The sequence below is a fragment of the Bos javanicus genome, chromosome 19, assembly GCF_032452875.1.
Source record: "Bos javanicus breed banteng chromosome 19, ARS-OSU_banteng_1.0, whole genome shotgun sequence".
NCBI lineage: Eukaryota > Metazoa > Chordata > Mammalia > Artiodactyla > Bovidae > Bos > Bos javanicus.
Genome location: NC_083886.1, coordinates 36,034,870 through 36,057,512, shown reverse-complemented (window position 1 = coordinate 36,057,512; position 22,643 = coordinate 36,034,870). Strand labels below are relative to the sequence as shown.

The following is a 22,643-nucleotide window of genomic DNA, read 5'->3' as shown; positions in this document are numbered from 1 at the left end:
CATCGGCTCCAGGCAGACAGCGGTGGCGAGTGCGCACGCGAGGGCCCCGGGCCACTTAAACTCCCGCGTGCGCCCGGGGCGGGGCTAGGCCGGGGGCGGGGCGCGGAGGCCAGCCTCCAGGCCCAGCTGCCGGCGGGGCTTCGCTCTCGCTGCGAGTCCGGGGCGGGTCCGGAGGGGTTGACCCCTCGGCACGAGCACCTCCGTAGGCAGCGCGCCCCGTGTCTCTTTTCTGCAGAGGCTGCCGTTGTAATCCACTCCCGGCCGGAGGAGCCGCCGGAGCCAGCCCGCCCGCCGCCGAGGAGAGGAGCCGCAGGCGTAGCCCCCGGGCCTTTGCCCTGCTTCCGGCGCGGGTCCTGAGCGGATTCCTGATCCGGAACCGAATCTTGGATCTGGCCGCCTTGGGCGGAAGCTAGTGGTCCCCGGTTGGGTAGAAAACACGCTCCGGATCCGTCTGCTCCTGGCACCGGACGGCACAGGGCCTTCTCGCCTCCATCCCCCGGCCAGGCTTGGAGAGGGGTTAGCCCGCGGAGTGGCCAGACCCCTTGGGACCCCCAGACTCTGGCGGAGCCGGGAGGCCTGTAGCCTGGGGACACACTTCTCCCCTGAAAGTTCCAGGATAACGTGGTACACATTCCACGTGGGTCTGTCGTGGCCGTCAGCCGGACACCCTGGGTGTGGGTAGGGATAGGGGATTGCCGAGTCCTGACCCATGCAGGAGGGGCTGGAGGCTGGGCGCCTTAACTGCCCAGCCTCGGCCAAAACCTGCGTGTAGGTCTGGAGGGCCGAGCATCTGGGGCCTGTTCTCGAGGGATGCGACCTTCCTGGGTGTGGGCAGACTTGCTCCCGCTGGCTTCTGCTCGTCCCCCTTCCAGCCCACCCCATCCCTGGAGCCCAGCCTGGGAGCGCAGAAGGAGTCTCGATCCCCAGTAGACGCGTGACCAACCCTCCGCATGACCACCGTCTCCAGGGGCCGCAGCGCCACTCGCACGGGAGCGGAGACAGCGCTAGATCCATGTACACACCTGTGTGCCCCTCTATATATATGTCACATAGAATGTATATATGTTGGGAACATGCTCGCTTCTCCGTGTGTCGCCACTGTGCGTCGTGCGCCCCTTAGCACGGGGCCCTTGCTGGGAAGGTGGCTCCAGCGCTGCCCCCTTCCCCATGCAGCCACCACCGCCCCGGGCCAGTGCCCACCAGTTCGTCCGCCTGTCTGTCCGTGTCCTCAGCTCTGTCCACGCTTCGATAGGCCTGACGCAGCCCCAGCCTGGGGCCGCCCTAGCAACTTCCTGTACATATGACTGTAAAATGGTGAACGTGTGTATTATATCCAGCCTCGTTATATAGTGTATATATATGTATACATATACATATATATAATATATATGAAGACTGTAAATGTTAAGACGACTAGTGTTCTTATTAGTATATTGCTTCACACTGAAGATTGTGTGTATCGAGCTGTTTCTAAAAGATGTTTATTTTCCTTAAGAGTAAAAAAAAAAAAACAGTCATTGCATTCAGAAAAAAAAAGTCAATAAAGATACAACGATTGTTTTGGAATTCTGCAGCCCGTGGATTCTGACCAGATTTTCCTGGGAGAGGGTCCAGGCTTTAGGGGCGGGCTCTGGGACAGGAATGTGCTGTCAGGGAGAGAAGCCCCTGCTGCCCTGCCACAGCTGTGTGGCCTCAGATGACGGGACAGGGGTTAGGCAGGTGACACACCCAGACACACAGGAAGACCCAGGTTGTAGTTCCTCCCGTCACCACAGATTCCCAAGAACATATCATTCCTGGACCTAAAGGGGGCAGAAGCTGGGAGGGGAAGCAAGAAGGAAAAGCTGAGACCACAAGGGCCCTAAGGGTTAGGAGATGAGAGCGCGCGCCAGGGCCCAGGTCAGCTGGAGGGAATAAAGCCAGGCCTCCCAAACACAGAAGGGCAGGTGGCAACAAGAAGCCTTTGCCTGGGTGCTAGAGGGACAGAAGGCCCAAAGAATCCCCTCTGGTTAGCCTCTCCCCAAAGGAGCAAAACCCAGATTATAAATAATTTCATTTTTTATTCTCTGTACAAAACTTCTCAACCTATGAAAATAAAGTCTGCAAAAGGCAAAGTAACGCCTGAGCCTTGGAGGCCAGGAGGCTGGTGCACTCCGATCTACACTATGCACAGGTCTCCCTAGATGGGAGGGAGGCACAGGGGGTAGGGTCCCTCGGTTCGGTGAAATGCACCCCTCTCTTCTCTCTGGAGGGAGGGGGAGAGCTGCGGACTGGGGGCCCATGACACCCAGGAGCGGTGTCACTGGGAGCACGTGACATCCGGCGGCGGCGGCAGGCCCCGGTAATTCCCCAGCCGGCCACCAGGGGCCAGCACTATCCTGGCCACCGCGCGCCGAGTGCGGGAGCGGGCTGGGTAGGCCCGCAGGTCAAGAGCAGACGTCTCTGAGGGTCTCCAGCCGCCCAGGGGCCGCGCAGTCTGTGGACTGGGCATGAGCCCCGGATCTCCGGCGTCGCTCTCGGCCGCTGATACGGAGACCGGGCTCTAGGGCAGGCCCGCCGGCAGGAGTCTAGCTGGAGGTCACAGTGGTCCCACCGCCCAGGCGCATGAGCATCTGCTGACAGTCGTGCAGCAGCCGGCGGTCACCGAGCTTCTCCAGCGTGCGCGCCGCCTCGGCCAGCATGCCCACGCGCTGCCCGGGCGCCGACAGGAAGCCGGGCGGCAGGTAGCAAGAGGCCAGCAGCAAAGCCTCGGCCTGCTCCCGCCTCGTGGGCCGGGACTCCAGTTCCGCCGCCGCCGCACCTGCGCACGCACACGGGAGCACGTCAGGGGCGGGGGCTGCGCCAGGGTGGGGCTCAGGCCCCGGCCCCGCCCCTGTCGCCTGGTCCAGCCTGCGCCCCCACGCCTTTGGTTTTGGGCTGCCATGCAGCTTGGTCCCTTCCGCTCCTTCCCCTGGAGCACAGAGCGAGTGCTCCACAAAGGACAGTCGTCCCCCGAGTCACAGGTTAGGGCTCCCATCAGGGGCCACCTCGAAGTCCCGAGGCTCCTGTGTGTCTTATGGTCTCCCTCTGCAGCCTTCACCTGGTCTGCGACCCTTCCCACCTGGGCCAGCCGGCCTTCTCACCTCCTTTGCAGGGGCCGACCCTCCTCCTCAGGCTGCGATCCAGAAGCTGGTGTGTCCGCGCTGGGCTGGCCCCTGCCATCAGTCGGGCAGTGGCTTCATGTAGGAATACCTGGGCAGGAGGAACCAGGAGAGGTTCAGGTCAGGCCCCACTCCCTTCAGACACCTCATGTCTGTCCCCATCGCAAGTCAGGACTCTGTGGGCACTCACCCTCCGCATGGCAGGCCGAACATTCTGTGCCAGACGCCTCAGGCCACTCAGGTCCCTCTGGAAACCACGAAGCTCGAGGGCAGAGGCCTGGGCCCCACCTCCAGGGCCCTGCGAGGCCTGGGTGGGTGCCGGCAGCTTCTGCCGCTGCCAGAGGCTGGTGCGCGCCACAAGGAGCAGGTCACACAGGAGCAGCTGCAAGGCCTGGGGGTGGTGGGTAGGGCAGGGCAGGGGTCAGGGCCTCTGGCTGTGGGAGAGAAGGCTAGGGGGCCCGCGGTGCCAGGGGCCGGCTCCGGGCTGCACTGCCGAGGCACTGCACCTGCCTCACACATGCAATGCAACAGCAATGCACCGCGGGGCCGCCCGCTCTCCAGGCCCCCATGCCCCCACCGGCCTGCGCGGCAGCCTCCAAGGAGGGCCCTGCCACATGTTCACCCCACCCTCCTCCTAGGAGGGCAACATTGAGGCCAGAGGGAGCAGCCATTCTCCCCTGGACCCAAGCCTTAGCCAGAAGGCAAGGCCGGCTGGGTCCCCCGTCCTGTGCTGTTGGGCTGACCCTGCAGTCTTCTGCAGCCCAAGGGGGACCATCCAGGGAGTGGAAAGGCCAAGGCCCCTGAGACAGGCCAGGCCCCTGGCCCCAGCCCTTACCTTGTCAATGGAGCTGTCAGCTGGTGTGGTGGCCAGGCTGTCCTGCAGGTACCCACTGGCCTTCTCACACATTGCCAGGCTGGCTGGGCCAGACTCAGCCTTCCCGCGGCCTAGGATGGTCCGGGCAGCCTTGAAGGAGTGCAGAGCCGCCCTGGGTAGGGGTTTCCTGTTGGGGCCAAGGCAGAAGTGTCATGGTTGGACCTCCCTCTGCCCTGGTTCTGGCTTCATGGGAAGAGCATGGTGAGACCCCAAGGACATAGAACAAAGCTGGGGGCAGGGTTGGGGGTGGGGCACGAGCATGCAGCCTGTGCTCACTCGGACTCCTGCAGGGCACGGGGCAGGTGCTCCACCAATGGGTACAGCCTCTCGGCTGCCTCCTCATCCCGCCGAAGCCAGTGGGTCACCACAGCTGTCAGAGAGGCCCACCACTTGGCCACCGGGTCTGTGCCTGCAAAGGGGGCACAGGAGGCAGAAACTCAGCCACACTGCACCCGAGGCTGAGCTGCTTGGCGCTGGGGCTGAGGGCGTCACAGGTGGGGGGCTCACCGGGGGTGGCAGCCATGCTGGAGCTGATGGAGAAGCTGCAGGTAGGAGCTCCGGCCACGTCCGAACAGCTGTTCAGCAGCTGCAGGTACCCCAGGGCATCTGAGAACTCCCTGTGGCAGGAGAGGACGGGCGGTCAGGATGGCTGGCAGGGGTCCTCACCTCTGCACACAGCGCAGCCTGGCCTCCTGGCTCCTCCAAGAGCCTCCATCCCCTCGTGCTGGGCCGGTGGGAAACTGAGGCCCAGAGAGGAACCGAAATGCACCTAAGGCCACAGTGGCCCAGCTCTGGCCACCCACAGGCTCCACTGAACAGGGGGCTCTGGCCTGCTGAGGTGCACAGAGACACTCACTTGTCCCCCTCGGCTGATCCAGGACTGGGGCTGGGCTGGGCCACGCAATTCAGTGCTCGCTCCAAGAGATGTTCGCGGAACAGTTGAGTCACCTGGGCCAGGGGATCCACTGTGGAGAAGAGTGGGCGAGTGGAGGGGCGAGAATGGCCCCACCCCTCCTGTGCACAGGCACCTCCCTGCACTAGGGATCTTTTCTGGGCACAGGAGGGCCTGGCTCTGAGACAATTGAAAGCTGGTGGATAAACACTCCGTCCACCTGTGGACAGGATAACCCACCTGGGATGCACGCCCTTTCCCGACCTCCTCACTGCATGGTGATGTTGTCTGGAGCACCTCTTGAATCAGCCCCCTGGCCCCCCGCCCCGTCTTCCTGTTTGCCTCTGAAGAGCCCCCGCTGAGACAGACCCAGGTTGGCCTCCCCATCTGCACATCCCCATAGCCACACCAGATGGCAGGGCAGCAGGCCAGGGTGGGCCGGGACAGCAGAGAGGCAGGGGACAAGAGACTGACCAGGGAAAGGCATGAGGAATGGGAACGGGGGACAGAGGAGGCGGCCAGCTGTGGGGAAAGGGGTGGGCACGGGGAAGGGCCCAGGGAGAGAAGGCACCTGGGTTCCCAGCCACGCTGTACAAGCTGTCCCTCGGGGCGCTGCACAGGGCCCAGTTGCCATCCACGAAGAAACGGTGGCCCACAGGGTGGCAGAGCCACTGCATGGCAAGGGGCACTGAGCCGCTCTGTGCCAGGCAGGCCTGGCGAGCACTGCTCAGGAAGAAGCGCTGTTGAGGAAGGAACGGGCCGTCAAACTGAACCCTGGCCGAGACCACGGTGGGCCCACAGCCGGCCCCATAACCACGTGCCTTTCTGTGCAGCCCTCACCTACCCACAGAGCCCCCACTGGTCACCACCTACTCACTGTCAGAAAATGCAAGGCCCGGGGCAGACTGGCCTTGACCCTGAGCGCGGCGGCCACGTAGATCTCAGCCAGCGTGGCCACGGACACAGCATCTCCAGCGCACTCGGCCAGGTTCAGGGCACTCAGTGCCAGGTTGGCAGCAGCGAGGTGCCCACCTGAGTACTTTCCTGGAAGATAAGAGGGCGTGAGGCCAAGGGTGGTGTGGAGGCAGCAGGACCCCGGGGGCCCAGCCCTTGCTCGCATACCCATGGTGTGCAGCTGGTGCAGCTTGTGGTAGACGAGGGCTGCGTCACGGGCGCTGGTGCGAGCATCTGCCTGTAGGGCCCTGTCCCTCCGTAGGCCCCCTGCCCAGCCGGCCAGCCAGCGGCCCACCCAGAGACGTTGCAGCAGGTGGCGGATGAGGCTCCAGAGCAGGCTGCAGGCCAGGTCCAGGTGGGAGGTGGGCAGAGGCCGGCCCAAGGCCCGCAGGGCCAGCCACAGCTGCTGGGCAGCCTGGGCAAAGTCCCCCTGGGGGTGAGGGGTTTTCAGGTAAGAAACGTGGGGCTGTGCTACTCCTCCACCTTGGGCCTCCCGTGAGGACCACACCATCCCAGCAGCACAGGCTGGGCCCCTAGGGGTCCACAGGAGTCGGAGGGGTAGTCAGGAGTGGGAAGAACAGGGGAGGTCCACGGTATACCCAGCACCTTCCCAGACACTGCTCGGGGTCCCAGCCTTGCCTGTTCCCATCACCCAGGGTCTGGCCACTTACCCTGGCCAGGTCCAGGTCGGCCTGCTTGCGATGCCTCCAGAAGTGCACGGCGGGGCATGAGTGGGGCCGAGTGACTGGTTCTCCATAGACAAAGAGAAGTGCCAAGGAGAAGAGCACCAGCAGCCCATTCATCAGCCAGACCAGTGGGGGCAGCAGCCATGGGGCCCAGCCAGGACCATCTAGGGGCAGACAGAAGCTGGGGACACAGAGGCTGGGCACCCAGGAAATTCAGAGCCCCAAGCCCACAGGACAAGATCCACCTCTGCGAGAGCCCCCCTCCTACCACCCTACCTCTGCCCTCAGCACCCAGCATGCTGCGCCTGGGACCGTGGTTGATGCTGGTGGTGTCGGAGGGGCCAGCAGGACCCCGGCTACCCAGCAGGGAGGCCAAGGGGTTGCAGGAGAGACAGAGGAAGACGAGCGCGCACAGGGCCAGGCGAGAGCGGTCCAGCATGCCCTGGCTGTGGGGAGCAGGCAGCGGCTCTGGATTCACCTGGGGGGACGGGCAGGGCGGTGAGAACAGGGCGGCGTGACCCAGAGAGCACAGCTCCAGGAAGGAGGGGTCAACTCTGCCCCCTGCCTTACTGTGGGAACCCCTCAGCCCTGTCTTTCTTCTGTCTATAAAAGGGGAGGTGGGATGTGTGAGGGGCCTGATCCAGTCCTGGGGCTCGGAGGAAGTTGCTGGATGACAAGAAGGGAACAACACTGCAGGCCCCACCTGGCCGTCCTCAAAGACCGGGCTGTCGGGCTCCGAGTCACTGCCACTTCCACCGCTGCTACTGCCCCTGCTGCCAAGGGACAAGGGGCTGCTCTGGGAGGGCGAGCCGGCATCTGAGGGGGGCGGACTCAGGGTGTCCACCACCTCTGGCTTCATGCCCTCCATGGGCACATCTGTGCTACCTCCACTGCCACAAGCCGACACCAGGTCCTTCAGCGATTCTGTGGGCCAGAGAGGAGCAGGCTGGAGTGAGCTCCACACCCCACCTCACCCCAAATTGGAGCTCAGGACCTGGGGGAGCTGCGAGCCAGGGAGGGCCAGCACTCACTGCTTTTGTGGACAGCAGTGCGCAGACTCAGGTTCTCCTGCTTGAGCTTCTGGTTGCTGTGCTGAAGGAAGCGGATGTAGTCGATGGCCTTGCGCAAGACGGCAGATTTATTCAACTGCAGGGGTGGGGTGGGAGGGAGATGGCACAAGTGGTCAGGCCAGAGAGCTTGGCACTGAAGCGAGAGGGCAGGGCTGCTTTGCAACACAATCGCCTCAGGAGATTTGCATCTGCTATTCCTACTCCCTGGGAACATTCCTCCCCTAGAACCTGCCGCCCAGGTAAGTAAGATACAGACAACAGCACCTGGCTGGCTGCTGTCAACATCACTCCACCTTATGCCTCACCCTCTCACCTCCTCCAGGCCTCTGTTCACACATTGCATCACCTTTGTGAGGCCTTCCCTGACCACCCAACTTAGGTTTGCAACTTCCCCCATCGCTCTTCTCTCCAGCACAGCACTTATGCCACCTGGCGTACCCCAACCCAGCTCTGCTGGCGCCCCCGCACCCTGCTAGAACGTCAGCTACTCAACAGCAGGATCTCTGTCTGTCCCCTGCTAAATCCCCAGCACCTGGAAGAGCCTGTGCCACCCGGGGCTTCCCTGAAGCTCAGCTGAACAGAGCTGCCAGGCCCGAGGAGGCTGGGGCCCCAGGACTGTCTGCCCAGCCCCATCTTCCTCCTCCTCCTCCTCCTCCTCCCAGGTGCCTGCTTGCCCAGAGCCACCCTGTTAGGGCCTCAGCCCACACCTTGGCCTCGGTGCCCACCACCAGGTCCTTGAGCTCAACGATCTTGTCATTGATGGAAGAGCGGTAGCGTTTCTCGATGGCGTTGTGGGCTGTACGCTTCTCGCCGCGGCTCTGCGCCGAGCCTGGAGCCTTGCCACTGGCAAGTCGGTTGATGGGCAGCTTGTCAGTGTCTACTACCAGTGGCACCGTGGCCAGGATGGCCCCGCCACTCACCAGGGTCTGCAGGGCCAGGCAGAGTTAGCAGGTGGACATGTGAGCAAGCCTCGCCGCCCCCCACCCCACCCAAGCCACCCACCCCCACCCTGCCTGAGCCCCCTACCTGCAAGGGCGCTGCCTGAACAGCAGTGCCAGGGCCCAGGGAGCGGATGCCTGCCGCTTTCAAAGGGGCTCCCACATCTGTTTTCACGGTCGTCAGGAGCAACGAGTCTGCCTTGATGAAGTGGGGCTGCAGCAGGACCTAAGGACAGGAGGGGCCTCAGTCGTGGGCTATGGGTCTGGGCCCAGGGCTGCCACCTCCCTGATGCCAGCCAGACCGCCTCACCGGGACCTGCTGTATCTGGGAGGTCACAGTGGTTGCTCCAGGGGCCACCGTGGGGGTGGCTGTGGCTGTCAACAGCTGCTGGGGGGCCGCGCTCTGAACCTGGCTGTGCAAGGAGACGGGCGGGACCCCTGGCAGGGAAGCCAGTGGCAGGCCAGCCAGTGACTGTGAGCTGCTCCCCGGAGGGGTCCCTGCAGAGATGAAGGCTGGGGCTGAGGACACAGGCTGTTGCAACCCACTTCCAACCCGTCCCCCAGGTCCTCATCACCATGTGACCTGGGATTAGTCACTACCCCTGTGGCCGTGGGTTCCTATCTGGATGGCTCTGCCCAGGGCTCTGATGCAAGTATGCCAGCCTCCTAGCCAAGAATCGCTCTGCGGAAGGGCAGCTGGTGTGGACCCCGGGCAGTGAAGGAAGTGCTTCATCCACAGGAGCCCGAGAACTGCTGGTGAGCAGGCACCTCCAGCCACAGAGCAGGGGCCCGACTGCTAAAGCCTGCAAACTCCTCTACCAAAAGCACCTGACTCCCACCTCCACATGCCCTCCTTACCTGTGAAGCCTCCCGGAGGGCTGGGGTAGCCCACAATGGGAGCAGAGCTGAACTGCGGTGGGGTGGTGGCCGCAACACTCTGCGGCAGGACAGCTCCAGGCAGGGGCTGGGGGGTGGTGGGCTGGAGGACAGTCAGGGGCGCTGGCTCCTCCTTGATCCCAGGCACCGGGGAGAAGGCAGGCACAGAGGGGTATATCTTCAGGGGGGTGGGCGCAGGCTGGGGAGGGGACAAGGGTGGGGGTGTCGCCTTGGTCACCCCCAGGAAGCCTTCAAGTGAGGAGCTCATCGTGGAAGGAGGTGGGGACAGGCTGCCCGGGGAGCTGGCGTCAGGACTGGCAGGGTCTGTGGTCCCTGCTCCGCCCCCAGCGTAGGGCGGGTCGAATAGGCCCGGGAATTCGCTGTCTTGGTTGTTGATGAGCTGAAGCATGTCTGCGGGGAGGAGGAAAAGCTGTGAGCAGCAGTGGAGCAGGTGTTGTGTGTCTTCACGCCCCCCCCCACCCCTGACACAGTGTACACGTGGGAGCAACGCCACAGAAACAAAAAGCCACCCCCAGGAGCCCACGCTCACAGACACCCGGGACATCTGGAGCTTTGCCCAGTGCATCAAACAGCCTTGCGACACTGGACAATGCCAGTGGCCCCCGAAGCAGAGGTCCACGACCGCTCAATTCAGAGCTGCCTTTGCCAACCCATTTCTCTGTGCAATAAACCGAGACTTGGGGCAGAGTCAACCACTGGCCGTATGTGTGCCAACCAGTGTGTCTCGGAATGTTCTGGGCACAAGCCCAGGCCCTGTTTGCAGCCAAGCAGCTCGGGACCGGCCATTCAAGCTTCAGTCTCCCCTCAATGAAAGCCAATGCCGTCTGTCCTGACTCTCCTCCTCATACAGACTGGACACATGGCCCGCAGCAGCCCAAACTGGCCACAAGCCCTCTCCCCCAGCTGGCAACCAGCAGACTGGCTGGGTCAGTCCAGGGCCCTCTAACCCACTGAAGGAGTCATCCACTGGGTCAAAGTGCTCTGCAGGACCCACGAGCAAACCCTGGGAGCCCCAAGTGTCCCCCAGACCCCCAGCCTGGGCTTCTGGCGAAAGTGTCCTCTCACCAGCCCTTAGTCTCCCCATCTGTACAGGACAGACAAAACACTTTGTGACAGGACAGCTGCACAGAGTGGGGCCTCAAGGTCACCTGAGTCCCTCCTACTGACAGGTGCCAGGCAGGAAAGTGACTGCAGGGGACGACCCAAGCTGCCAGGAGAGCACAAGGGAGGATGGGGTGGGGGTGGGTGCCAGGCTCAGCCCTCCTGTCCTCAAACACAAACACTTGGCAGGCCCTCCAGGTCTGCACAGGTCATAGTGCACAGTGCTTTCTCCCGCAGGACCCCCTACCCCAGGCCTCACGAGCCCCTTTGATAGTTGGGAAAACTGAGGCCAAGAGACGAAACTGGCTGACCTAGGGCTCCCACTGTCTGTCAAGCCCAAGGTGCCCCCAAAAGGGAGATCCAGGAGACAGAGGAAAAGTGGTCCTCCCCGCTGTGGAGCAGATGTGGGAAAGCCACCCCCTTACTCCGGACGTGGGCGTGGGGAGCCTACTCCTCTTAGAGCAGGGAGTGTGTACACCTCCCCTCAGGGCACCGAGGATGGAACCCCTCTGAGGAAATGAAAGCTCTATAATAAAGGGGTGGAGGCCTCCAAAAAATACCTTCGAACGTGCAGTCCATGGTTCCGCGGCCCGGGCCCGTCGCCCCTCGGGGCGTCCAGGCGGCTGGCCTGCCGGTCTCCGAGCACAGACTTCACCTGCGGAGCCGGCGCACTTTAAAGCGCTGAGCGACAGAGCTACCCGCCGGCCCCGCCCCCGCTACCGGCCCCGCCCCCGCCCCGCCCCGCCGGCCAGCCCCGCCCCGCGTAGCGGCGGGCCGGGCATGGGGTGAGCGCGCGCGGCCAATCAGCGGCCGCGCCACCGCCTCCTGGCGCCCCGCCCCGGCCCCTCCCCACCCCCACGGCACGCGGCTCGGGTTGCGCCCCGCGGCGCCGCATGGGGGCCGGGGTTACTAGCGGACGCTGGCCCTTAACCCACTAGGCGCCGACGTCTGCAGGGGTTACTGGCGGTCAAGTCAGAGAAGAGCGGTGGAACGAGGGACTAGAGGTGCCCCAGCTCCGCAGGTAAGTCTCCGGCTCTCTGATACCCTGAGCCGGTCTCGACCACGCTCAGCCTCAGTTCGCTCTTGGGAAATGGGACGAGCATGATTCTGGGCTCCGACGGGGACAAGTAAAGGTGTTACTGGGTGCAGTGCTTAAGTGAGACCTAGGGCCACCTGGCAGTGGGTGTGGAGACCTCCCCTTCCTAGGCCGCCCCAGCATGGGCCACACCTCACTGCACGAACCCCTGGCAACAGTCACTTCCCAGGGAAACTGAGGAAGGGAACATACCCCAAACTGATGGCCAGTAACAGCTGAGCCCGAGCTGAAGCCCCATACAGACATCCCTTTGAAGAGGGGCCTGGATCTGGGACGGGGTCAGTGACACCCCCACCCCCAGCAGTCTCGGGGTGAACCTGACTCACTTATTCACTGCAGGGTCAGGGGAAGCCAACAGGCAGCCCAGTCCCTGGGACAGAAGGTGAGGAAGTCCTGAGGTGACAGGCTCTGGGGGTCTCTGGAGGGGTGCCCAGAACCTCTCCCCTTCTGTGTAAGGTTCGAGTTCTACACAGATGAACAGAGCCTGGCCAGCAGCCCAGGTTGCCAGCTCCAGCTTTTGTGGCCAAGTGGACTCCAGGCTCATGCCAGCCTCCAACTGCGGCCAAGCCCACCTGCAACCTTTTCTTGGTGTCCTGCAGCCTCAGAGGGTGTTGGGGGCAGAGACCCCCTGGCCCTGATGGCTCTCACTTTCCAGGAGGCTCCTCTCCATCACATATGCACCCTTCTTTGTTCGGGTCCTTCCATGGCCTTGCAGCAGGTGCCAAGGACAACTGAATTCTCCACCTCCCTTCCTCCTCAGCTGGTGGGTGCTCACACCCTCCCTCACCCCCCCAAATCAAGACATTGGTGTTGGCAAGGCTCCTACCTCACCTGAGTACCTTGAGACTGGGAGACACTCAGGCCTGAATTCCAGGGCTGACTCACACCTGAGCCTCTGCAGGGCCAGGGCCACCCAGAGTCAAGCCTACCTGCTCCTGACCGTCCCTCTCCCTGTCTCATGCTCTCTCGCCCCCTTTGTTTCCCATTTCACATGTCTTGGCTCTGTCCCATCTAGACCAAGGACATAGAAGGGAGAGGCCCACAGCCGATAGGGTCAGGAACAGCTGCCAAGAGGAGGGCTGGCCTCGGGGACATGATCTAACAAAGACGCAGTGCATCTGGTGGCATGTTGAGGGGCCACCACCCTCTGAACTCACGGTCTGACTGGGCCCCCTCTCACTCTCTTCTAAAGCCAGGTCTGGGTGCCAGAACTTCCCTCCACCCTTCACTTGCTGTGCAGTCCCAAGCAAGTCACTCTCCTTCTCTGAGCCTTCACCTCTGGCCTTGGAGCAGGGGATTCTAGGAGGCAAGAGAGCCCCCCCTCCAGGGTGCACAGTTTAAAGAAGCTCCCTCCAGTCCAGTGGGCCTGAAAGGCTGGACAGGGCTCCCACAGTGGGGCCCCTCCGCCAGTGAAGTAAGCACTCACATGACCTAAGACTCAAGGCCTGCGTAGCTCCTGCACCCACTCTATGGGGAGAGGGGAGGTGTGGGCTCAGCCTCAGGGGGCCCACCTGCCCCTCCCCAAGCCTGGCTTCATCTTTTCCTCTCCTGCCCTGATTCTATCAGGGCCTAACAGGAAACCTGAAACCCTCTGCCCCCTCCCTGGCTCTACCTACAAACCTCCCTCTGAAGGCAGATGTGGGCCTTTTATTCTCGGGCCTATTTATCCTGTGAGGCCATGACAGAAATCCTTGGGGGACCCCCATCACGCCCACCCACAGGAGCCCACCTCTGACTATCACAGGAGCCTATGACCCGCAGGAGCTGACACAAGGCCTTGCACCCCAAACTCTTCTTGCATGCCTCCTGGGACAGGGAGCTCACCACCTCCTTCATATGGCTTGGCCCATGAAGCTCAGATGTCCCTAAATGCCAGGCCAGTGCCAGGTGCTGGGGGTGCAGGAACAGAGCGTGAAGACCTCCCAGTGGAGCTTCTGTTCGAGTGCAGGAACAGAGCGTGAAGACCTCCCAGTGGAGCTTCTGTTCGAGGGAGGCCAACCGTCTACTAATCCGTGGAGGAAGGGGGTGCAGGTGATGAGCATCGTGAAGAAACAGAGGGAGTCAGGGCAGGCCTCTTTGTGGAGGGGGCATCTGAGTAGAGGCCTGAATGAAAGAAGGGAATGGGCCAGGAGGAAGGATGTCACAGGCAGTAGGAACAGCAAGTGCAAAGGCCCTGAGGTGGGAGCAAGCTTGGTGTGCTATCAAGACAAAGAAGAAGCTGGTGTGACTGCAGAAGAGGGGGTCAAGAAGGAAGAGGGTCAAGGAGACAGCCCAAAGCTGGAGTTCCAACCCACGTTTGTCTGTCGCCTGAGCTAAGAACACCAATTCTCAGGGAATGGGCAGAAAAGGGATTTGTAAGCAGGTCACAAAGTCTGCAGCAGACAGCACAAAGCAACAGCACCACTCCACCTCTGGCTGCGTGAGGGAGGGCACAAGGCAGCAGTGGGAAGTGGGCTTGCACCCTGCCAGCCAGCCCCGCTGCTCCCACCAGCATCTCCTGGAACCTCCCGAGAAGCACGGTTGGCAGGTTCGCATGTCCTCAGCCGATCATATGTGCAGCAGGGGCACAGGGTGCCTTTGTGTGTGTGGGGCTGCCCGGGGATGTGGCAGGTGCCTGCTCTTCCTGGAATGAGATGGCCCCGGAGCCAGAGCCCCAGGGGAACCTGAATATGAGCCCTCTAGCCAGATGAGGCCACTAAGGCTCAGAGGGAGGCTATGTGCCCCAGGTCTTCCGACTGCCAAGTGAAGAACCTCAGACCTACACCCAGGCCTGCCAACCCCCCAAGCCCACAGCCCCTAGCCCCGCCTGCCAGGGGCAGGAGTGAGCCCTGAGGCCAGCCTGGCTCTGTCCCAACTTGTTGCCACCACTCATCCCAGGTCAGGATGTGCGTGCAGAGTGCTACGCAGAGGGGAGGCAGTGTGAAGCTCCAAGGCTCAGCCCTGGCATTGCCCCCTCTGAAGTGTGTGTGTTGGTTCAAAGGCAGCACACTGCTTCCGAGCTGCCAGGCTGCTCTCTGGAACAATAAACCTCCTTACACTCTCCCTTGCAATGTGTCCTGTTTAATCAGAGCATCACCAGCACTGGGTTTTATCGTTTTTACCTACTTTGGGGTGCTTTCCTTAGTCCTCACAACTGTGTGACTGGAACCTTGAAGGTGCTTTAATTTGCATCTCTGAGGCTGCCCCGAGGCGGTTGTGCAGCAAACAATCAACTATGGCCAGAAACCCAGAAACACATGCTGGGCTTGGGCCCTCCTCTGCCAGCTAGAGATGGATTTACTGCAACATGTTCTTGGCCTGGGAGGCAATCCCCACTGGGCCTGGCCTTCCTGCTGCTCCCCACACCTCAGCTGGGCAGGTGGGGGTAGTGGGCATGTCCGCCCCCAATCTGTATACCAGTGAGGAGATAACCATGGCATTTCTGAGGCTCTCCCCTCCCCTATCACAAGTGCAGGTATGCACGCCCAGTGGGCCCCAGGGTCAAAGGGCACATCCACGGGGCCTGTGGCTGGCAAGACACAGGACAGAGGCACTTGCTCTGGCCAGGAGTCATTGCCACCTGGCCTGCCCTATCAGCTGGGCGAAGTCCAGACCCCAGGCCTCTGCCCGGTGGTAACCCCACCTGAGGCTGGGCAGGTCACCTAGAATGTGTGCATCCAGTGAGGTGACCACCGGGCAGAAGGCAGCTCCCAACTGCTGGCCCACTCGCCTTCCTGGACTGCCCGCAGCTCTCCCCACCCCCTCACAGGTGCGAGGGCTGGAACTCACAGGGATTCACGGGTAGCCCACCTATGGCCTCACCCCAGCTTTCCAGGGCAGCCGCTGCAACCTGGAGAGAGTACACAGCCACACCGGGAGGGCCTCTGCTTCCTGCCACCTGGGGCAGATGGGCCAGGCACCCAAGGCAGGAGAGGGATGGAGAGGGGCCATGTCCAGGGGGAGAGGCCTCTCCCAGGCTCTGCCCTCAGGACCTCTGGACGTGAGGATGAGGCAGGAGAGCCATGTGGGGGCAAAGTGTGTCCAGGGCATGGGGAGGGCCTGGAGGGACAGGACTCACCACGGGAGGGCGGGCCCGGCCCACCTGACAGGTCTCAAACACCACACTGAGACAAGGGACTGTATCTTGGGGTTCTGGGCAGCCATGGTGGTTAGGGAGCTGAGCAGGCATGTGCTGTGGCCAGAGCAGGGCTGTAAGCCATCTTGAGCTAGTTTTCTAAGGAGGGCCCATGCTTGGCAGCACCAGGGAGAGACCTGGGCATGAGAGACTGTAGGGAGAGGCCTGGGGGGGCAGGTTGGCCCCCATGTACCTCTTTGAGCAGGCTGGCCTGGAACCCAGGAAGCCAGGTCCCTGTGGTTGATTTAGGGACTGGGTCGAAGGCAGACACCTGGACTTCGAAGACGAGTGAACTGGGAAGCCCAGGCAGAGGTGACTTCCAGCTATGCACTGGAGGCCCAGGCCACCCCTTGACCAGGCCCACCCGACCAGCAGCGTCCTCCAATCACCCCTTCGTCACTGAGCAGCATAGTGCAGTGAATGAACCAGTGGGAGATAAGGCCCTCCACGGCATCAACACAATCCCAGCACTCATGCAAGGCGGCTCCCACACACCCTCTCTCATGGCCACAAGGGACCCCAAAACAAGAACGGGAGAAGGAGGCTGGGAGCAGGTGGATCTACCCAGAGTTGTGGTGCAGTGCAGCCAGGGCCCAGCCTGCAGCACAGGACTTGGGGCTCCTGGTGAGGGCGCTGGTCACATGACGGAGTCTGGCCGAGGCACATGCCCAGGCTGGGTGGGGCTCAGGGCCATGGGCAGACTCCCTGATGCCAGTCCTCCGTCTCATGAGTCAAAGGCTCTGGGCTACGATGAGGTGGCCGTGTGACCTGTGACCGTTTCGACCCACTCCCAGGCCCCCAGCATACCTCCATATAGAGCAGCCTCCTGAGTCCCCTGCTCTACAGTGTCACACACATACACACACTCACAATAGGAGACCAGCATTTAAGAGCGTGGGCTCTGGAGCTCCCACCCTGGGTTTGAATTCTGGCTCTACCATGCTCTGCTGTGTGACCTGGGACAAGTCACTTAACATCCCACTGCCTCTGGGATCCAGTTCAGCTCTCACCTCCGAGTCAACGCTGCCTGGCCCTCCTCTCAACTCCCCTCCAGGGGACCTGGCAACTCTTGGGCCCTACCAGCTGGGTTCCCAGAGAGCCATCCAAAGAGGGGTTGGCTCAGTTGTGTCCATTTTGCTAACCCTAGGGCGGCCATAGGCTCCATGGATGAGTCCATCCAGGCTGTGGGAGGTTTGGGTCCTGTGCTCAGGGCCTGTTTTCCCCATCAACCAAGTGCAAGGTAGCCAATGTGGCTGAAACTGCATAGGAACCTCGGAGGCAACCTGCGGAGGCTGGAATGTGCTCTGTGCTCCGTGGGCAACAGCCTCCTGACTGGCCCCGCTGCAGCTTCGCCCCCAACACCCTCTTTGTAGAACAACCAGAGCAGTGTTTCTAGGTGTGTAAGAGAGCCCGCGCTGCTGCTCCCGCCTTTCCCTGCCAAGTCCTCTTCCACCCATCTGCCCAGTCTCACCTGTGCCCCTCCGACTCCTCGCCGTGCCCTCTGCGGGGAAGACATCCTTCTCAGGGCTGAGCTCAGGTCCCACCCCACCGCCCTACCCGAAGCAGTCACCCTGCCCCAGCTCCACCACAGATGTAAGTATCCGTTTATGGGTTTCCTTAGGGTGGGTTTGTGCTTCCAAGGAAAGGGGGAGCCCAGGTCTGTGAACCTCTGGTGCCTAGAACTGGGCGTGGTATTCAGTAGACGTTCGATAAACGTGTGCCGAACCGATACCCGGAGCCAGCTAGGAGAACCGGGCCCTGGTCTGTCAGGGTCCGCGGGACCGCGGCGCGCATGCGCAGGAGCGCGGGCGCCGAGCTGAACTCTCCGGCCGGAGGGAACGACCGAGAGTAACCTCCTGCTGACGTCAAGGCCGGGGCGGGGCGGGGCATCGGCGACGCCGGGTCCCCGGCTCTCGCCAACGCCGCCTCGCGACTGAGGACTCGGTGGCCGCGGGGTGCGGGCCGGGGCGCCCAGAGGCGCACGTGCTCAGCGCCGAGCCTCCTACAGGACCCAGCGGGCACGGGCAGCTCCGCGGGGACAGGACCGCGAGGCCCGCAGCCCTCGGCGCACAGACGCGGAGCGCTCCGCACAGAGGCGCGGGCCGCGCCCCGACGCCCTCCGCGCCCCCGGCCCGGCGCCGCCCGTGCGCGGAGCCCAGTGGCCCTGACGCACCTTCTATGTCGGTCAGCAGCGCCGCGTCCAGCTCGCACGGCTCGGCCAGCGCCAGCTCCAAGGCCGCTTCGTTGAAGGGTGGCTCGTCCATGGCGCAGTCACCTCCTCTCGGAGGTCCGCCGGGCCCGCCGCAGCCGCTCCGCGCGTTCGCGTCCCGCCCGGAACTCGGTGGTGCCCAGCGCCCGCGAAAAGTTCCTCGGAAACTGGGTTCCCGGCGGCGGTTCTGCGGGGCAGGCGGGGCGGGGCGGAGCCTTGCAGGAGCCCCGCCCCCGGGTGGACGGTCCCGCCCAACCTGAGGAGCGTCAGGCGGCCCCGATCTGGCCTGCGCACCCGCCCCCTGGCCGTTCCATCCCTGCGCGGACTGCTGCGGGGTTCCTGCAGGCCCCGGCTTCTCCCGCACTGAGCAAGGAGGCCGAGTGGAAGCCCTGGGTTGGGTCCGTCCCAGATGTCGCTGAACTTGGGGCAAGAAGTGACCCGACAAACTTCATCCTGAGATTTGGGCCTTTAGAAGACAGACTAGTCCAAGACCTGCTGTGTGCCCTCTGGCCAGTTACCTCACCACACTGTTCCTCAGTTTCCTCAGCTGTAACGGGGCTTGATGGTGTCTCCGCATAGGCTGACTGGGACGTTAGTAACGGTGGCCGGCTGGGCCTGTGAGATGAGCCTGCCCCTCCTTCTTTAGATCTTCTGAGGAGTCTGGAAGAGGCTAGAATTTCCCACTCTGACTTACTCTGGTTTCCTCCCAGATCCAGCTGTGGGACTGACAGAAGGGCTGGGGGTTAGTGGGCCCAGTCCGGCTGCTGAAGGTGGGCTGGCCTCTGCACCCGGAGTTTAGGAGCTCACCAGCACAAGCTCACACAGCCACCTGGAGCTGTACCAGGACTGGACCCCGTCCCCAGAGCAGCTGGGATGAGGTAGGGGCAGTCTGTGCTTTGGGCCTGGGACCCCTTGCCTTGGATCGGGACAGGCCCGGGCAGGTCAGAGGAGACAGCTAGACTGGGGAGAGAGCTGGACCAGGACCCTGGGTCCTGTGGGTTGGGGGCAGAGCTAGGTGCCAAGGGAGGGTCCTAATAAGGTGGACTGAGATACTAATATGCAGGTGCTGGAAGTGTGGAAGCAGTGAGCAGAGGCACCCTTGGTAGGGGGCAGCCAAGGAGCCTTATCAGAGGTCTGGACCCCCACCTCCACCCCCCACTCCTCAGTGAATCCAGCCATCCTGAGTACTGCTTTGCTCAGATTCCAGATATAGCCTGTCTGACCACACCCTCTGACAGAGTGACATTTGTGGCGCACTTTGGAAGGGGGGTGTTGCCCAGGCCAAGAAAGGCTTTGGAGGCCCAAGTCCCTGGGGCTCAGACTGGACACGCAGGGCTCTTGGTTCCCCTCCCGGAAGTGGCTGCGGTGGAAAATTACCCAGAACAGGGATGGCCGGGCCCCGGGGGACCTCCAAACCGCATCTGTTTCCCAAGTGGTCCTGCTCAGGGACCCTTGGGGCCTGGTCCTCCAGATGAACTTCTGTGGGGAAACAGCCCCCTGCATCCTGATGCCCAGGCCCCACCCCCCCAAGTAGGAGCCAAGCACCCAGAGGGCCTTGGGAATCTGGGGAGTTCCCTGAAATTTCCAACAGGCCTTCCCAGGGAGGGGAGGGGGTGCTGTGTGAAGCCTGAAGACCAGTTTCTTAGAGTCAGGAAACAGGTCTGGGTTTTCACCTGCTTGCTGTGTACTTGGAACATCGTACTTCACCTTTCTGGTGTCTGTAAAATGAGAACACTCCTTCCTGCTGTAACCCTGCAGAGTCTGTTGGAGTCAAGGTCAAGACAGACGTGCCTGCTTGTCTTGTAGCCGCCTATACCGCATATATAAAGAGCAAGCTCAGTCAATATGCGCGTGTAACTGCAGCAGTTCAGGAGAGAGGGTGATGAAGCAGCGCCCAATGGAGACCCGCAGCCAGCTCAAGTGAAGGCTGGCTGAAGCCCCCTGTAGGGCCCCGTCGTGGGAGCGGGGAGGAATCTGCCACCAAAGAGATCACTGTTTCACTGGGCAGCCTGAGACCAGCTGGGCAGGGCAGGGGTCCAGGGGAGGGTGGGGAAAGCCGGGTGGGGCTGCGGCTCTTCGGGGAACATGGTCCTCTGAGCGCCCCTCCCCTGGCCTTCCCGGGGACTCTGCTGCCGCGCCGCAGCTGCGCGCTTCCGCGTTAACCCTTTTCTTCCCGGAGGACAGCATCCCATTTCACAGGTGAGCAGAGAGAGGCGGAGGGGACGCGCGCCGGGAGCCGCGGGGGCGCCGGCCGGACGAGCGCCGCCCCGGCCCGAGGCGCAGCCAATGGGCGCGGGGCCCTGGGTCGGGTGACGTGGCGTCAACGCCCGGCTCCCGGCGGCTGTGTCACGTGCGCCTTCCGACCGACCCTGCGCCCAGCTCGCGCCGCCCCGCCCGCGCCGCCCCGCCCAGAGCCGGCGTCCCGCCGGGTCCACCTGAGAGGCAGGTCTCGTCTCTGCTCCTTGCCGCTGTGGGCGTCTGAGAGGCACAGGGGCATCGTCTGTGGGTTCAGAGCCGTTTGGGGCAGGTGTCCAGCGCAGGCAGGGCCGAGCCATGTCCTTGATGCCGGAACTCAGGGGCGGGTGGCGGGGCAAGCTCGGGAGCTGCCAGGGCTGCTGGCACTGGGCATTGCCTCACAGGCTACGCAGACCCCTCCCCACTCCTTGAGCCCCCCTGCCCCTGGCCTGCCCTTTCGTGCTTCATTTTGCAGTAGCTGAGCTGGGACCTGTCCAGCTTGTGGCCGAGGCAGCAGAGAGCCTGCAGGGAGCACTGGGTTCCTCCCAGCTCTCCATCTGGTCATAATGGAACCAGATGGCCATTGACATGGCTGGTTCTGGTCTTGGATGACCCTGTGTTCTCATGCCAGTTTGGCTTCTGCTGTGTACTGGACAAGTCATTTGAAGCCCTCTCTGAGCTGCTCTGGGGGTACACCGGCCAGGGAAGAGCCTCAGGAACTCAGTGAGGGCTGGGGCTTACAGGAAGAGTGAGGCATCAACTGACACCACATCCAAGTACAGGCGGGTTCTGATTCTGAGTTCATTGTCAAGTGTACATTTCACTGAAGGCTGCATCCCTGGCTTTTCTTGAAAAATGGGAGTTGAGCAACAGCAGGCTACAGTGGCCTGTGAGCTTCTCTGGTCCCCTCTGTCCCTGAAATCCACCGAGGCAGCGCCCTGGAGGCATTGGGTTAACCATGTTTGACCCCACTTCTCACATCACGGGACACCCTGCCTGCAGCTCGGGGCAGGGGTGGGGAGGGTATGGCTGGTCCCATGGACTCCCTGGTGCTGAAGGCCTGGAGCCCCTGCACCCTCTGAAGCCACCCAGCAAGAGCTGGCAGGGGTTCCACTACAGCAAACGACACTTCTGGGTGAGTCCTGCATGTTCAAGGCCTCTTGTCTGCCCATGCCCAGCTCCTCAGGGCCCCAGAGACCTTTTCCTTGGAAAAGAGGGGGACTATAGAAGGATTTCTTCTCAGCTGTCTTAGTGGGGGACTAGTGGGCAGTGGGCCATGGGCCATGAGTCATGAGTTGACCAACAGGGCTCCCCACACTGCCCCCTCTTCTGGCTGCTCCCCAAGACCTCCCCGCCCTGCAGGCCCTGGAAGAGGGCTCCAGGGCTTCCTGGCTGCAAAGTGTCCTTAATTCTGAGAATTGGACTGGAGCTGCCCCTCCCCTTCCTGGCCAATCTGGCATCCCACATGCTCGCCATGGGATCCTGGCACATCCACGGTGATGTCTCAGGGTCACCCCACTTTGCACCCCACTCAGGGACACAGGCCAGTAACCTCAGATATGCGGATGACACCACCCTTATGGCAGAAAGCGAAGAACTAAAGACCCTCTTGATGAAAGTGAAAAAGGAGAGTGAAAAAGTTGGCTTAAAACTCAACATTCAGAAAACTAAGATCATCGCATCCGGTCCCATCACTTTATGGCAAACACATGGGGAAACAGTGGAAACAGTGACAGACTTTATTTTTTGGGCTCCAAAATCACTGCAGATGGTGACTGCAGCCATGAAATTAAAAGACATTTACTCCTTTGAAGAAAAGCTATGACCAACCTAGACAGCATATTAAAAAGCAGAGACATTACTTTACCAACAAAGGTCTGTCTAGTCAAAGCTATGGTTTTTCCAATAGTCATGTATGGATGTGAGAGTTGGACTATAAAGAAAGCTGAGTGCCAAAGAATTGATGCTTTTGAACTGTGGTGTTGAAGATGCTGGAGAGTCCCTTGCACTGTAAGGAGATCAAACCAGTCAATCCTAAAGGAAATCAGTCCTGAATATTCATTGGAAGGACTGATCCTGAAGCTGAAACTCCAATACTTTGGCCACTGGATGCGAAGAACTGACTTATTGGAAAAGACCCTGATGCTGGGAAAGACTGAAGGCTGGAGGAGAAGGGGACAACAGAGGATGAGATGGTTGGATGGCATCACTGACTCGATGGACATGAGTTTGAGTAAGCTCCAGGAGTTGGTGATGGACAGGGAGGCCTGGTGTCCTGCAGTCCATGGGGTCACAGAGTCAGACACGACTGAATGAACTGAACAGGGACACAGAGCAGGCCTCTTTCGGGGCCCACAGCACCTTTCACAGGGGGACACGACTTCCATCCACAGAGCCTGGGGCCCCCACACTCTGGAGGCTGCTCCCAGACTCCCCT

General features: G+C 62.0%; 2 protein-coding genes across 8 annotated transcripts in view; one reads left to right on the top strand and one right to left on the bottom strand.

The window, feature by feature from the left end:
- RAI1 (retinoic acid induced 1) overlaps positions 1-1,566 on the top strand; it is a 103,379-nt gene extending 101,813 nt beyond the window's left edge. For all 5 annotated transcript variants that reach the window (XM_061391209.1, XM_061391206.1, XM_061391208.1 and 2 more), the window contains one exon: positions 236-1,566. In XM_061391209.1, the coding sequence (XP_061247193.1) occupies positions 236-250 (15 nt within the window). In that variant the 3' untranslated portion in view covers positions 251-1,566. The remainder of the gene's footprint in view (positions 1-235) is intronic.
- Positions 1,466-18,174, bottom strand: SREBF1 (sterol regulatory element binding transcription factor 1). 3 transcript variants are annotated; one of them, XM_061391215.1, is made up of 21 exons: positions 17,877-18,174; positions 11,417-11,420; positions 11,113-11,157; positions 9,413-9,841; positions 8,865-9,052; positions 8,643-8,780; positions 8,324-8,542; positions 7,578-7,692; positions 7,250-7,470; positions 6,823-7,024; positions 6,532-6,710; positions 6,029-6,290; positions 5,784-5,950; positions 5,478-5,646; positions 4,871-4,979; positions 4,522-4,631; positions 4,291-4,423; positions 3,976-4,141; positions 3,331-3,531; positions 3,123-3,231; positions 2,041-2,800 (listed from the first exon to the last, which is right to left on the bottom strand). In XM_061391215.1, exons 1-21 carry the CDS (start codon positions 18,024-18,026, stop codon positions 2,568-2,570), a joined length of 3,549 nt encoding a protein of 1,182 aa, XP_061247199.1. In that variant the 5' UTR covers positions 18,027-18,174; the 3' UTR covers positions 2,041-2,567. The 3 variants fall into 3 exon arrangements, with proteins under 3 accessions (XP_061247198.1, XP_061247197.1, XP_061247199.1); XM_061391214.1 differs by lacking the exon at positions 11,417-11,420 and having other exon boundaries at positions 1,466-2,800; positions 11,113-11,207; positions 17,936-18,021; XM_061391213.1 differs by lacking the exons at positions 11,113-11,157; positions 11,417-11,420 and having other exon boundaries at positions 1,466-2,800; positions 17,936-18,174.
- Between the last annotated feature and the right edge of the window lie 4,469 nt (positions 18,175-22,643).

What these genes read in the sequence shown, in the direction of transcription:
- SREBF1 (XM_061391215.1), bottom strand. Translation starts at nt 18,026, where the DNA reads ATGGACGAGCCACCCTTCAACGAAGCGGCCTTGGAGCTGGCGCTGGCC. An exon ending in CATGGACTGCACGTTCGAAG is followed by an intron (nt 9,842 to 11,112) that starts GTATTTTTTGGA and finishes TCCTCCCCGCAG; the next exon opens with ACATGCTTCAGCTCATCAAC. An exon ending in CCGACCTGGACCTGGCCAGG is followed by an intron (nt 6,291 to 6,531) that starts GTAAGTGGCCAG and finishes CCTCACCCCCAG; the next exon opens with GGGGACTTTGCCCAGGCTGC.